The sequence below is a fragment of the Vigna unguiculata genome, chromosome 4 (assembly GCF_004118075.2).
Source record: "Vigna unguiculata cultivar IT97K-499-35 chromosome 4, ASM411807v1, whole genome shotgun sequence".
Taxonomy (NCBI): Eukaryota; Viridiplantae; Streptophyta; class Magnoliopsida; order Fabales; family Fabaceae; genus Vigna; species Vigna unguiculata.
The window spans coordinates 37,979,003-37,994,665 of NC_040282.1; the positions used below are offsets into that span (position 1 = coordinate 37,979,003).

The 15,663-nt window shown below is 33.1% G+C and overlaps 2 protein-coding genes across 2 annotated transcripts; one reads left to right on the forward strand and one right to left on the reverse strand.

Annotated features, from left to right (window-relative positions):
* The first annotated feature begins 6,084 nt into the window (after positions 1-6,084).
* Positions 6,085-10,986, forward strand: LOC114181492 (putative uncharacterized protein DDB_G0287975). Its single transcript, XM_028067961.1, has 3 exons — positions 6,085-6,331; positions 7,700-7,889; positions 10,725-10,986. The coding sequence occupies exons 1-3, from the start codon at positions 6,182-6,184 to the stop codon at positions 10,781-10,783; spliced, it is 399 nt and encodes a 132-aa protein (XP_027923762.1). The 5' UTR covers positions 6,085-6,181; the 3' UTR covers positions 10,784-10,986.
* A 1,467-nt stretch (positions 10,987-12,453) lies between these two features.
* Positions 12,454-14,230, reverse strand: LOC114182565 (E3 ubiquitin-protein ligase ATL6-like). The gene has a single exon (XM_028069452.1). The coding sequence runs from the start codon at positions 13,835-13,837 to the stop codon at positions 12,839-12,841; it is 999 nt and encodes a 332-aa protein (XP_027925253.1). The 5' UTR covers positions 13,838-14,230; the 3' UTR covers positions 12,454-12,838.
* Between the last annotated feature and the right edge of the window lie 1,433 nt (positions 14,231-15,663).

Below are 15,663 nucleotides of genomic sequence, written 5' to 3' on the forward strand. Positions count from 1 at the left end.
CTTGTACACCCCCATCAACCTGACCTCCATGTTCCTCATTTGTGTTCTGTACAGCCCCATGAACCTTACCTTTATCATCCTCATTTTGAACCTGTACACCCCCATCAAACTCACCTCCATCATCCACATTTTGAACTTGTACACCATCATCAACCTCACCTCCATCATCCTCATTTTGAACATGTACACCCTCCCTCACATCACCCTCAGGATTACCCCCAGAATCACCCTGAACATCACCCTCTTCCACAGTAGGATGATATTCTAACAGATTCACTACCTCAGCTTCATCCACTTTGTGAACCACATACAAGTGTACCTGACCATTAAGAGTGGCAATATTCATCATATGACATGCCCCTCAGTCATCAAACAACAACTCTAATCTACCCTCCAAACAGATCCTCCACCCACTGCATACCACATCTCCTTCACATTTGCATAACCCATCTCCTTTAGAATACCCAAAATCTCGAAATAGCTCCATCTAACTGGGTCACATGCCAAAATACTAAATTGTCCAACATATTGTTGTGACCCATTACTCTCAAACCTCCCACCATGATGAAACACAACTCCGAAATGGTCGTCCATACCAACAATAATATATCTATAGTACCTTGTGAAATACCATTTTACCCAAACAAAGAAACACATATTACATTTTCATACCACTATCACACCGACTAAAGCATCAAAATAGAAAAAAAGCATAACTAACGGGCGACCACTTTTCGTGCACAAAAACACACTTCATGGACCACCATCGTCAACGAAATCAGAAAAAAAGGACCACCACCGTCAACAAAATCATAAAAAAATTACAACAACACCGCATAACACCATTAAATTAATCCACGCACAACATTCAACCACTAACCCTAAACCCCACCATCCCAGAAACAAATAATGCAATCAACGACAAAAAAAAGTGGTTTGCGCACCTGCAATCCCAAATAGCTGCCAATTTGAAGTCAATTACACCTTCAATTTTGTCCACAACGCACGAAATGGCTAAAATTTACTAAACCCTAACTTCACGAAACCCCTCTTCTATCTCACACAACGTTCCAATTCGTCCCCTTTTTCTTTTCAATTTCCTATTACGCAGCACTCTTCCACATCACACACCACTCTCGTGCCACGTAATAACTGATTTTCTCACTTAACTGGTCAACACAGTCAGACACTATCTTATTTAACGGGTCAACGAAAAGGGACCACATTGATGCAAATTAACTAATTTGGGTACTAAGTAGGTGCAAAGTTAAAAGCGGGTACCATTTAGACACATTGGGACGAAACCGGGTACGTTGCGACTAATTATACCTTATTTTAAAGAGATTTAAGATAAACATTTACTATTTTACCAATATGTCCTTTGTTATTATATTATAAAATACAACATATTTGTTGCTCTCACTACTTTCATGTCTCGAGGTGTGTATGCTCGTGGTGAGACCATATGGTTGTTCTTATTTTTTTATGTGTCCTATCACTCTACTTTCATTTGATTTTTGATGTTCCATAACACTTCCTTAGCTTTCCACCATTGTTAATGGTCATTCACGAAGATAACAACAGTGACAAAGTGGAACTACAAGTGTGTTATGGAAGAAGTAGAGGAACCAGATACATTGTAGTTGGATTTGATTCCAACTTCAAAAGTTTTATCTCATTTACCTGGTTTCAATTGTATTCGATTCCAAAATCATAAGTTATCTTGGTTCATTTAACTAGTTCCAATATTCTTGTATTTGATTCCAAAATCTTGGCTTTAATATTGAAAATTAAAATATTTAATTTTTAAAATTAAATATATTATAATATTTATTTTTTAACGTAATAAATATCATTAATAATTTTATTCATCATAAAAAAATTGAAAAAATAATTACAACTTACCTAATTATCATTTTAAATTATTTTTAACACCAAGAACAATTTGGTAATCAACTTTTTCATCAATTACATTTTATTTTTTATTAATCACATTAATCAAATCTTTCTCAAATTTTCACAAAATTTACTCGCAAATCCATTATATTATCACCTTCAAATCCCTTAAAAACAACAATATAAACTTCATTCTCAAATCCCCTCAAATCATTCCTCTCAAAAGAACACAGTGTGTTCTTTTGGATAAATTGATTTAGGAGAGAGGGAAAGGAATAGATTGAAAGAATTAGGGAGTGAAATTGGTGTTGTTTTTTTTAAAGAGATTTGGAGGTGATTTTGAGTGGTTTAGGGAGTGAAGTTTATGAGTGATTTGATTGAAGTGATAGATAAAAATAAAAATTTAATAGATAAAAAATAAAATTGACTGAATTGCCCTTGTTGTTAAAAATATGAAATGAATTTTAGATGAGTTAATTTTTCTAACATTATTATTCATTATTTTTGAAAAAAAAATATTTTTTAAAATAGTCCCTTTATTTTTTGAAAAGAAAAATTAAATATTTAGATATTAATGGTTATCGTGGAAAAAGAAAGTTATTTTTTTTTTATTTTCTTATGACATAATTAATATTTAATTTGAAAACATTTTTGATCTTTTAAATCGAGGTGTTTTCTATAAAAGCACAATTTTCACCGGCTGATCTCTTTGCATGAGGGAAGATGCAAAAAGGAATGAATTCTGCATTTCCACTTCTTCCCTCACCCGCAAATCAATTAAAAAGAACAGGAAAAAACCTTTAAATTCGCGCATGTTATTTCTTTCAAACAGTAAATTTGTTTAAAAGAACATGGCCTTAATGGTGTTTGCAAGCGTGATCATCCTATGATGACGATTCTATAGGCTACGGTCATCGTATATGTAACAAATGATGATGATTTTGGCTAAAATTGTTATTGTGATGGTACTCAATTTTGAATTTTTTATGCATTTCAGAGGCATGTATTTGAATTATTGACTTTTTTTTTCTTTCTATCAATATTGGCAGTGTTTGTCTGAGTAGATGGATTATGTATGAATTTGATGAGATGAATTTGCGAGTGTGAATCATATTTTTGTGTGCTAATTTGCGCGAGAGTGAAATAATGTATTTATGGATACTCTGATAATCTCATCTCACCAAATTAAGAAGATTTGTGAGGATTTGTTTATATTTTATCATTATATCCTTTCACGTGACTGTCGTGGAAGGTGATTGTAGAGCATTGTATTTTTTTTATCGTGGAATGTGATTGTAGAGCATGGTGTTTTTTTAGGTGAAACGATTTGAGATGAGTTTTGTGAGATTCATAATGTGAAGGAGGTGAATGTGTAGGGAAGAATAGTCACATTTGTACTTTGAATATGCATATTGCACTATAATTTAATATAAACATAATTAAAACACTTTTTATAATTTTGAGATCCACTCATGTCACCTTTTATAATTTTGCACTTAGTCTACTATTCCAAAATGCTATATCTTAAGTGTTAAGTGGACACTAATAACAACAATTTTTTTTGGTAAGGACAATAATATAAGCCTAATTAATCATATATATATATATATATATATATATATGATGTTCATTACCAATTCATTATGTAAGAAATTTTATTTTGAGTAAAACTACACAACAATATGATTAGAGATACTACAAGTAATCCAACGATGTCTCATTGATTAAAAATAATTATTATTTCAAGTATAAATTATGTATTATGATCGATTAATTATATACAGCTGAATATATCCACTAAGTGCAACAACTAATTTGTCCTAACAACCATAAGATGTAAAAGCACCCTAGGAGCTTTGCTTAGAGAGGGAATCTTGCAACATAATCAAAATATATTATGATTGAAATTACTTATCAGTAATAACTAAGCATGTTAGAAAACATGTTATCGTACAATCCACTCAAAAACTCCTTGCAAGCGTGAGTCTTCAAAAATATATGCATTCAATGCTTTAATATTGGTTTACTTCTAATTTTTGTGATAATATGGGTTTATTTCAAAAATCAATTAATCAAAATCCGAAATAAAGATAACACATAACAAATAAACATATTTTAAAATACTTATATTAAACACGTCTTATTAAATATAAGCATATTACTAATTTTAAATACTCCCGATACACATAAAAACTTAAACTCTATAAACTAATGTTAAATCCATTCATTCTATATAGTCATCTGGGTAAGTTAAAATTGTTGTACATCCATTCCTTTCTTCCTGTTGCAGCAAGCAAACCTGAGATAAGTACAAAACCTCTCTCGCTGAGTCTCCTTTCCATCCACGTAAGTCAATTTTGGCTTCCCCAATTCTCTTTAAATTTCGAATTCTGGAACCTCCTCCTTCTTCTAAATCGAATCAAAGTCTCATTCTCACCCTATGTTTATGCATTCCAGTTCCTTAGGTCATGTTGTGGTACCCTTCTGTGAGGAGTGTCTCATTGCTAGTTGGTGATTGTTATAGGTAAGGGAAGCTAACCATTTTCTTAAATTTCGTATAGAAATCATTTTTTATGACTTTGAATTGCATGATTGGGTGTTGTATGGGTGCTTGAACTGTGTATTTGGGTGTGTGAGTGAATTGTGCAAAATTTCTGGGCTTCTGCATGTGAGAACAGATTGGGAATCTGGTGTTATCGCCTAAGCGAACAGCTCTTGCCTGAGCGAAAACACCAGAAACTCACCCATTGTCACTGCGTGAATTGTCGCTTAAACGAGCACGTTTCGCTTGAGCGAGAGGTAATCTCGCATAAGCGAGACAGCTTAGCCTAAGTGAGAATTCGCCTAGATTTTTGGGTTGCTTTCTGTTTCGAGTCTCGCTCAGGCGAGGATGATCTGCCTAAGCGAGAGAGCCCTTTCGCCTGGGCGAGATCTTCTAGCTTGAGCGAGAACCACTACAGCTGAGTGTTTATTTTCCTGTTTTGATGGATGAAGCTATGTTTGAATGTTAAAATGTGAAATTAGTTTATGATACGCTTGGATTGTTGTGGCTGGCAACATGTGTGGTGAAATTGCATGAATTTGGATTATGAGGAGATGTGGTTGAACTGTGATTTCAAGGGAGATTCTAAGGGACATGTTTTAGTGTATGTAAGGACATAAGGACTCATTATCGGAGGTATCCTGAAACTCCAATAATCATTCACGCTCAGATAGAACATAATGTATTATGTCATGAGGAGTAACATAAAGTCCTAGTCTTTGGACTTGATCAAGTCTTAGACGAGAAGGGGACTTACCCTATGAGTGGTTGGGTGATAATCCCTTAAGGCCAAACTCTGCAGAGTTCGAGGATCACCACAGGTGCATGCCACCAAGAGGTCCAATGTCGCTTACATAATCCGGATATTGAGTCTAGAGTCATATATCTGTGTTGTGTTGTGGTAGTTTCAGTGAATTCTAGTAAAAATGAGAAAAATTGTATGATATTTATAAATGAGCTGCATGATTCTTTTAATTAAGTTAACTTACCCTTCTTGTTTGTATTTGTTTCTCTTTATGTGATTTCTCTTTTGCAATGATCATCTATTAGTTGGTGTGAGCAGGTGAAGACACTCCCCTCCTGGATTGGAGTTGAGTCAGTGGTTTAAGATGTCCGTCAGCAGGCTCTGTTCCATGTTTTGTTAAGACTTGGAACTCTATTACCTCTTTACTAGCATAGGCTGTTAATAGTTGGTATTTCTATAATTATTTTGGATGACTGTATTAATATTTTATATTCATCTATTTCTACTATCTGTTTTGCTTCATCATGATATAATATTTTGTTTAGTAACGTAAAAACTATTAAATAAAATGTTACATGATCTAATAATTATTTTATCATTTTTAAATTAACGAGATGATATAATATCACGGATGAACATATCTATATAATTATGGTAATTACATATTGAACCCACATAATTAAAAAATAATAAGTTGTTTCCCTAACTAAATTGTTTGCCAATTAAGTTTTAAAAAATATGGGGATACAAAATTTAACATAAATAAATAGAATTTGAAATTATCAAAAACTTGTTTAACTCAATCTTAAATAATTAGTTAAAAAAAAAACTCTTCCCATTCATGTTTAATGCTATTATTACAATTTCCCATCTCTTAATTTTGGCAGCAAATTGGCGGGAAAATAAAGCGATTTTGCCGCGCTAGCACCTCCCACATCACATCGCTCTAAAATTCCCAATCCCCAACTGAGTCTGTGTAGAGAGAAAAGGGGAAAAAGATGGAGATTCGCGTAAGGTGCAACTGCGGAGAAGGAAGCTGCGAGGAATGGGGCATTGTGGAGCTTCAAGGAGTGGTGGAGCCTCAGCCAGGATTCCACGATTCCCTCCCAAATCTCCACATCGGTACTCTCTGTCGTCCTTCTTCTCAGGTTCCCTTCTCTCACCCTTCTTTTTTCGTCTCTTCATATTCTCTCTTTAATTCCATCATCATTTCAATTCCGTTTCTCATTGCAAATCGCATTTTGACCACCGGTTTATCGACAAATGTCACTCATACTACACCTAGAATCACCCTCGCTACCTGCTTATACCATAGACTCTTCTCAAATCACTGTTTAAAACGCTTATTTCCAATTTTAGGGTTCTGTTAAGTTGTATTATAAGAATATTATTGATGAGATTTTGTCAGAAGATTTGCCGAAGTGTAGCGATTGGACTCATTGTTTCTAGGGGAATCCCTACATTAAAAAAAAAAGAATAGAAGAACGGGAGAGATGATGTAAATTAAATAGGAAGAAATAGATGTGTGCAGTTACTTTGAAATCAGACTTTGTAGCTTTCTAGGTTTAATTATAATTTTGAATTCTGTTTTGATCCTTTACGTTTAAGAAAATAATTTTAATTTCTTAAATTTTAGTGACCGAAACCAGATTCACATCAAGTTTTAATGTTGAAATATAAGTAAACCTTTCGTGTGTATGATTATAATATAACAATAGTGTAATTTTTAACATCAGCGAAGCGGGAAAATAGTTCAATAAAATGTGAATATTCAACTAAAATATAACTATTTAAATAGACAGATTTTTTTTACATAGCTTTTTTTCTAATTCTTTACATAATGTTTGTTAAGTGTTTTTTGTTCGTTTTACCTTTTAGGGTTCAAATAACTGTTCGTTTAAAAGTGATATCTTGTTTTAGGATTTTACTTTTATTATTTTAGTCGTGTCTTACATGACAAATATTTATTTTTTATAATTAAAATGTAAATTAATTATATGTTTTGAAATATAAAAGTTATATTATTACTAAAGTGTATGTCAGATAGATATTTTGAATATATAAACTATAATTTTAATTTGTAATGATGAATTGAATTATAATATGATTATTTTTAAATTGAAGTGAATATGCACTAACAATATTAAATATAGGAATATATAATGATAAACGTGTAATAGTTTAATATAATTGAGAGAAGCTTTTTCTAGCTTTTTAGAAATGTAGTATGAGAAGTAGGTAAAAGGAAGATAAATAATACTGTCTAAATAGAGTAGGGTCTAAATTGAAGATTTGTCATCTTAAATAGAGAAAATGTATGGACATAATGAATGCAATTATATTTTATAGTAATTAAAAAATGATTGTCCACAGAAAAATAGTGGTTTCAGTTAAACCATGGACTGCACTGGTTGACCCAAGTTGGGTTCTAAATCAATGATTACCAACAAAAGCATTTCAAGTTTTTGTTAGTTAATTGTAAACTAATTTTTTTATTGATGACTTTTGTTGTTCAGGAAGTGTATACCTTCACTGTTGGATACCACGAACTGACAGGGTCAAAGGTTCCCTTGAAGAAGCCATTGGTGGTGCTCAAGAAAGTAAAGCATCCTGATGGAGAAAGTGGGTGTAAGGTGGAGCTGCAAGTTGTTGGAGTCATTAGACATAAGATTCTGTTCAAGAACAGACCAAAGGCTCTCATTTCTAGTAAGATTTCTTTTTCCTTTCGTTCCATTAAACCCTCTTTGGAATATATTTTTCGTTTTGTAGAGGACAGTTGTGAAGCAACATATGACCCTTGAAAAAGTGTCTCAACATTTCCAAACTTTTGGTGTCTTCATTGGTAGAGATTCTTAGGAACATTTAGGTGTCAACGTGTGTGACGTCGATTATTATAATCTCTCACTTTAATCCTCGATCACATTTATTTATGTTTAGTGCTAATCCTCATATGATTGTAGCAGTACATGTTCCTAGTACTATGAGTGCTATTTTATATCGGTGGACTTCAGAATTTCTTCCTTTGGTTTAGGGTTTAGGGGGAAAAGTTGTTCGTATACATAAATTCTTGGTCCCTCTTCCTACTTTTACCACTTTTGAGAAAAGAGAGATAAAAAAGACGTGAAGTGAGACTATTCCGGAGTTTGTTTTTTCTTAAAATAATAGTTGGTGCAATTGAAATATAAGAATTTGATGGTTTAGTTATTTATTAAAAAATATTTGGCTACAAAAAGTAGAAGGACTATTAACTGCGGAGTAAGAGATATTTTTATGTGCTTGACAAATAACATGTATATTAATAACAATAACAAACAAGTATATTCCCACTAAGTTTTATTTTTATTAGTATGAATTACAAAATTGTGAATTTGAAAAACAACCCACTTTGTCATAGGATTAGTGGTCACTTCTTCCCTATCGTCTATAAGTCTAAGACTAGAACCAACTTATGTTCCTACCAAAGATAAACTTTCCATTTTCACTGGTAAAGCATTTCATTTTACTTCACTAACAGTGTAAAATATTATTCCCTAATCATTTGTTGTCACATCATTCATAAAACTATAGCTTATACATTTAAAAAGTTAAACTTTTTTTAATGGTGTATCAACCAATGATTGAACGGTACTGTATAAACTTTTACCGTTGATCAAAGGCAAACGTAAGGATATTTCAACACTTACGTATTTCAAATATTCTCTCAATATTCTTCATTTTTTGTTTTTATCATGTCAGGTGTATCTATTATTTTTCTTTTTTACATCTTTCGTAGATTATTAGTAACTGCCCAAGAAATATTTTCCCAAAAGTAAACTCATGATAGACTAGTTTTGTATTGTTGTTTTAGTGTTGATGTTCCTAGAACGTCAACACTGGGGAGTTTCAATTGAATTAAGCAAGATATGATGTAGACCAGTGTAGTTGGAATAGGAATTCTTCCCTTCAGACGCTCTTTCCCTGTGTACTTATGTCCATGGAAAAGATTCTGTTATTGCATCTGAGTCTATCTTACTGTGGGTCTCACATGGTTCTGCTGGACAGCTTATGTTGCAACCACAAGGGTCACTGCCTTTCGCATTGCAAGAAAAACCCTTTAATTATTCTTACTCTATCTATTTGCACACGTCACCCTTTCTTATCATCTTTTCTTATTTCTTGAATCAAGATGATCACTCCTACGCGTAAAAAGTTTTTGCAATCTTTGTATCGGTAGTGGTTTTCTCTCCACTTCAATCAAGCAATTCCAATTTTGAGAAACTCTCCAAATTTCTCTTTACGTGCTTGTTTACTAGTATATGTCCTTCTCATCTTTAATTTAGATGCTTTTTCCAGTCTTGTCCTCAAGTAACCCAATAATCAATTTATAATAAAAAGCATAGTGTGTGGGGGCATGGTGCATATAAATCCCTGAAGTTCATCCTAAAAGATCACATCTTTTTTAATTAACTACAAAAAGCAACAATCCTAATGCACATGTTATCTTACTGGTACTAAGATGCTCATTTCAAATGTCCAAACCTTCCATCACGATAAGATTTTAGTTTATTTTACCTTTTTACAACTATTTATCTAAATTTAGAACGTTAACAATACTTAATTAAAAAACTGTACAATCCAAAAGGTTGTCCCCGTACGCAATAGCTTACAACTCACACCAAGGAAGAGAAAGAAGAAATTAACAGATTCTTGGAGTAAAGTTATAGCTGTTTTTGACATTTCTTACGAGTTTCATTAGTTACTCTCTTTGATTATCTGTCCAAGTCTGAAAAAGAATCAGTTTTATTACTATGCTAAGATAATCATTTTACAATTAGAACATACATGGGAACATGCCACAATTAGTTGCTGTAATTACAAGCAAGACGAAGATGGGGGTTTGCGGATGATATACAAATGCAACCTCATTCGGCCACATGGATGGAGGACTGGTTAAAGCTGTCATTTCAATTCTAAAAGGGCGAAAACCTGCGGCAGTTTCCATTTTGGCCTAACTAGATGACTAAAATAATCTTCATGACTAACATGCTAGGGTATCAGAGGCTAATAGCTTCGCAAATGTATAGGAGAGGATAATAGAACACAGCCTTCCCTTTCACATGTAAAAAGCTATTTTTAGATTCGAGTCCATGATTAATTGGTTACCGGAATACAACTTTACCATTACTTTAGATTCGTCATTAAAATAAATTACCTCGTTAATGGTGTGCGTATCGTGAATAATAGAGTGAAATTGGCAATCAAAGTACCTTAAAAATACGCCAAATTTGCATATCTAGTGTTCCATACACGTAGTTTGCAGATCGTGTTATCAACTAATGCTTGCCTTTGTTTAGAGTCTGTTGTACAATTGAAAAGATAATATAGGACATTAAATTGTTACATATTGATTCTATGATGCTAACTAACAAACAATAGTTAAGGACACGTCACTTATGTGTTTGGTATTTCTCTTGTCTCTTCCATTTTCCCTGCATCGTTTATTTTGTGGAATTGGTGTCTAAATGCTAATTGTTATCCTTCCTTCTTTTCTTTCTTTTCAAGAGCCACAGATGGCATCGAGGGAAAGACAAAAGCCTATCATGTTAGGCTCTTCCCCTTAAATCAAGCTGCCTAAGACTCATTGTCACTGTCATTTGTTGAAACCATGTTGGACCAGAAAACTGAAGAAATTGGAGGCACACTTGTCATCCCCTTTTCATACGCTGCAACCCAAATTCAGCCAAAGTCTTACCCATATTTGTAATCATAGCAACCACATGTTATATAGAGTGCCAATAATGGCAGAAGTGATTGTGATCTATCATTACGAGGAGTTTGATGCGTCATTATCTTTATTTGTGTTTTCGTGTGAATATGCAAATGACATTAATTAAACTAAACCTTATCTGAATTTGTCTTTCCCACGAAACAGAAAACTAGTTGGGTAATGCGCATATAGGTTTTCACATAATACTATACTTCTTTTTGTGTGCTCCTCCCTCTTTTGTAGGACTGTGTTCTTTAGCTAATAAGTATATGCAGCAGAAAACTTGTTTTTGCCACGGACATCTTTAGTATAAGGGTGAAGCATATCTTTGGGAGAATTTAATATAAAAACCAATACTCTTTTTAGCTTTTAGATCATGCGATCAACTGCTTTAAGATTTTTTTGTTTGTAATTTATCTTTTGAGCATCATTAAGTCACTTTGATACGATTCAAAAAGTAAAACCAATCAAAACTCATGTGCCACTTACAAACCCTGTTAGTGAGCAATTCAATTTGCGTCGTTTCTCTCTCATAATGAAAGACACCAAGATATTTTGCATTTAAATGGTTTTGAAATTTAGTTATTGGTCTTGGTGAGAACTTAATGGTGGAAGGTGGCCATATTTGTTTATCAAATAATCACGAGAACCGTTAAAGTGATATTATTATATTTGAAGTGTATTTATCATTTAATCAAATTTGCCATTCATAAATAAAGGCTCATCTATTAAATTTTAAGTTTGTTGTATGCTAATTCAATAATATGTAAAGGTTATACTACATACTTAGCTGGTGGTTTTAAAAGCATTCTCACAATATTTTCCTTTAAGATTTTATTCTTATCATAAGGTAAAAAAGAGTCAATTTAAAGGAAAAGTGGTTGCCCTTTGAGTTGGAAATCGCGAGATTAATTAAATTCTGGTCAGTTGGCTCCTTAATTCTAAAGAAACCAGTATTACTATCTGAATTGTACAGTACTTTATTTCATACAGTTGAAATTTATAATAAATATTTTTTAAATATACAAATTATATTTGAATTGAAATTCAGAGTAATAAAAATCTTTGAATAAATAAATTATAAAGTTGTTTTTGAGTATTCAAAGTTTTGAAAATAATTTAAAAATTAATTAAAAAAGAAAAGTAAAAGCAATAAATTAAAAAGATTAAAATTATAAAAATAAATTTCTTAAAACCCCGTAAAATGAGGGTTGTCCTATGTTTATATAACATTAAGAAACTCCTAATTTTAATATCTTCTATTGATGCAAAACATATAACGTAACCGGATTACGTGTTCAATATTTACACACCTAAAAAAATATCAAATTATTTCTATTATGAAACAAGTTCGAAAATACAGGGAGAAATAAGAACACGGCAGGTTGCGTAGGTAATAAAATAAATTAAGATCAGATTCAACTTTTTAACAAAAAAAAATGATTCAACTATTTACGTCGTCCGACAAAACTAGGTGACCTTAAATTATATAAATATTTCACAGACAAGATAATATGAAAATAATTACGACTAACAATACTAGGTATATTATTATAAATGAATAAAATAAAATAAATAACATAATAATGTGCTAAAGAAGGAACCACTGATCTCACTCTCTTTCCCATCCCAAAAAATAAAGTAAGAAAAAAAAAGAAAAGAAAACGAGTTGACTCATAAGCCAAAATAGTACACATAACGAGTTGACTCATTCATTGAGAACTCTCTCTTCTTCCATTTCCGTCCTCTGCTTCATCTCTGTAACAGCAAACTCTCACAGTCTCTGCGAGAATTGACAGCAACCCATTTATTGAAGCAACCAACACATCACAAAGCTTCATTCCCTCTCACCAAAGGATCTTTCTAGAAGCCCAACGCCGAACGCACACCAAGTTTTCGACAAAGCTCCTCAGCCATGGCTCGCCACAAATGGCGGCGTGCAAATCACCCACCTCTTCTCCAACCTCTTCCCCCCATAACTCTCTTCACTATCACTCCAACACGTACCCTTAGCACTAGCTGAACGTTGAACACTCCTTCCATGATTCACCAGAATGTACCTCCTCACGTCTTCCGGTAACCTCAACGTGTACCTCTCTACACCCACAAGAGAATGCCCAGTGGAATTTGATCTAGAAAGGTTCCTCTCAGCAATAACAACCACCCCATCACCACTCACAGAATTTGAGCTTGTTTCCAACTCAGGAACAACATCAGGAGATGAACATTGTTCCTCATTTACACACACTGTTTTGGTTGTGTCATGAGTAGGACTTCCGACACAAACCTGGTTTGTGTTTGTGTTTTGATTTGGTTCCGGCACAGTTTCTTCACTTCCGGAAACTTCCTCATCATGAAGGGTGGGGACTGTTATGGCAACCTGGCACGCATCCTGGCTGAGATTCGCGCGGCAAACAGGGCATGTCACGTGGGAAGCGAGCCAGGAATCAATGCAGTGAGGGTGGAACACGTGGTTGCATTTGGGGAGGAGTCTGAGGGCATCTTTGTCTGAGAAATCGGTCAAGCACACAGCACATTCGAGCGTTTCTTCACCCTTTTTGAGGTCCTTGATGTTGGAGTAGAAGAGAGTGGGGAAGGTATTCAAGAGTTCTTTGTTGATCCCCTGCGCGCAGGAGCAGGGAACTGTGGTGGTGGTTTGCGTCGTGATGATGATCCGTGACTCGGTACAGCGGCGGAGGTAGATGGAGAGGATTCCCATCACAAGAAGAGCAAAGATGATGGCTCCAACTGTGATGGCAACAGAGGGCTCCCAGCTGTGGTGGGTGATGTATGTGGGCACAGGCTCCATGGAAGACTGTGCTTGAGCAGTGGAAGCATGGAGAAAGAAGAGGGAGATGAATGTGAAGAGGGTGATGAAAAAGGTGTGAAATTTAGTTGATTGAAGCATTTGGGTGGGTGATTATTTAGAGTTTGTGAAGAAGAGAGTGAGGTGGTAGTGGAAGTGTTTGATGTTAGAGATTTTAGGTTTGAAGGTTGAAGTTGGGAAGTGTGGTGTGGGGGGTTATATTGGGAAGGGAAAGTGAAAAAGATGGGGAATTGTTTCTAGCAATGGGTGTTTTGGGGATGAGAATTTGTTGGCATTGAAGGAGATGGGAGAAAGTGAATGGAGTCAAAAAGAGAAGTGAGGTTGGAAGTTTGTGTAGCTTGGAGAAGAAGGGTTTGTGTTTGTGTGGTGTTAGTGGAGAGGAAATGCAGAGGAACGGTTACCATAACTTGCCTCACACCACTTCCTTTTATTTTAGAATATCAGAAACAAACGCTTCAAAACGCATTCTCTCTGTGCCACCTTTTTCAAAGATAAATTATTATATGGTTTCGGATGGATTATTATATACATATATATATATATATCAATTTTTATTTTTTAGGTTTTCTGTAATATATATATAACAATCTCCATTAGAGTCTTTGTCTGGTCTTTATTGGGACCCTAATCCCATTTTGATGAGTAATATCAGTTAAGGACTGTTACTTATCTTTAACTCAGTGCCATTCTTCATCTTTTACCAAAAATATATGAAAATGAAGACCTATGATAACTTCTTATTGGTGGTGTTTGGTGTACCATTATTATTTACCATTACATTAGTCTCAATTATGGAGTTTTATGTTTTGACCTCCTTTTCAACTTCTTTGATTGCTACCACAATTCGTGGTCATTAGAAGTGATTATTAGTGACTGTGTTTTGTTTATTATTTTCTGTTTTTTTTTTTTTTTTGTCTCCTCTGCCCTGTGTGGTAATCTCCCCAACTCCTTTTGAGATTCTTGTTTTTCTTTAGATTTTGTTTTGATTGAGAATATTGGAACCTTTTTGCTTATGATGTTTTGAAAGAAAGACACATGTTTCAAAATATTAAATATGATTGCTGTTAACTCAGAAAATAAAAGGGTGAAAAATTTATGAGCTTTTAAGATATGGAGGTCCTGGATGATGTGAACTCCTTTGTAAATGGTATGTTTGAACAAATTATTCTATTGGCATGCTTCTTCTTTTTTTCATTTCGTTTTGATTATTATTCATTGTTATTTTAGACAATTTTTTAGATGAAAGAAGGTGTATGATTAACTTTTAAGTAACTCACAAGTTTCACTTAACTGAGTATTTAAAATATTTTTAACTTTTAACATATTTTATTATTTAACTTTTATATTAACAAAGGACACCATTCTTATTTTATAGAAATGAAAATAATGATTTGATATAAGTGAAAAATAAAATAAAATAATAGATTACTGAAATAAAAATAAAATTTAAATATTTTAATAAATACTTAAATTTAATTAAACTTAAAGTTTGACATGATAAAGTGCGTAAACGAGATGGTGAATTGTATCTTTTATCATATATGTAGAAAGCAAAATTCAAACTCATCTTATATTTTAAATCATCTCATATTTAATAAAATTTTATTAATTTTCTTTGAAACATTGGAAAAATTTTTTTTACTATCTATTGAACAAGATATAGATTGATTTTGGATCACAATTTTTTTAGACCAACTTATTATTGCAAGTGTGATATATTTTGTTCATAATTAACCTCATTTGAAATTTTGGTGATGCATTGTAATGAATTTTTCTTGTTTTTTTTTTTTTTTGTTTTCATTTTAGTTCAATTTAACTTGGTTGAACTATTGGAATATTTTTCTCCTTTTAAAAAATTATTCATAATTAAAATTAGCAGAAAAATTACAAATTACACAAATATCACT

Coding starts and splice junctions, on each gene's coding strand:
- LOC114181492 (XM_028067961.1), top strand. CDS start 6,182: ATGGAGATTCGCGTAAGGTGCAACTGCGGAGAAGGAAGCTGCGAGGAA. Junction 6,332..7,699: donor TCTGTCGTCCTTCTTCTCAG/GTTCCCTTCTCT, acceptor TTTGTTGTTCAG/GAAGTGTATACCTTCACTGT. Junction 7,890..10,724: donor ACCAAAGGCTCTCATTTCTA/GTAAGATTTCTT, acceptor TTTCTTTTCAAG/AGCCACAGATGGCATCGAGG.
- LOC114182565 (XM_028069452.1), bottom strand. CDS start 13,837: ATGCTTCAATCAACTAAATTTCACACCTTTTTCATCACCCTCTTCACA.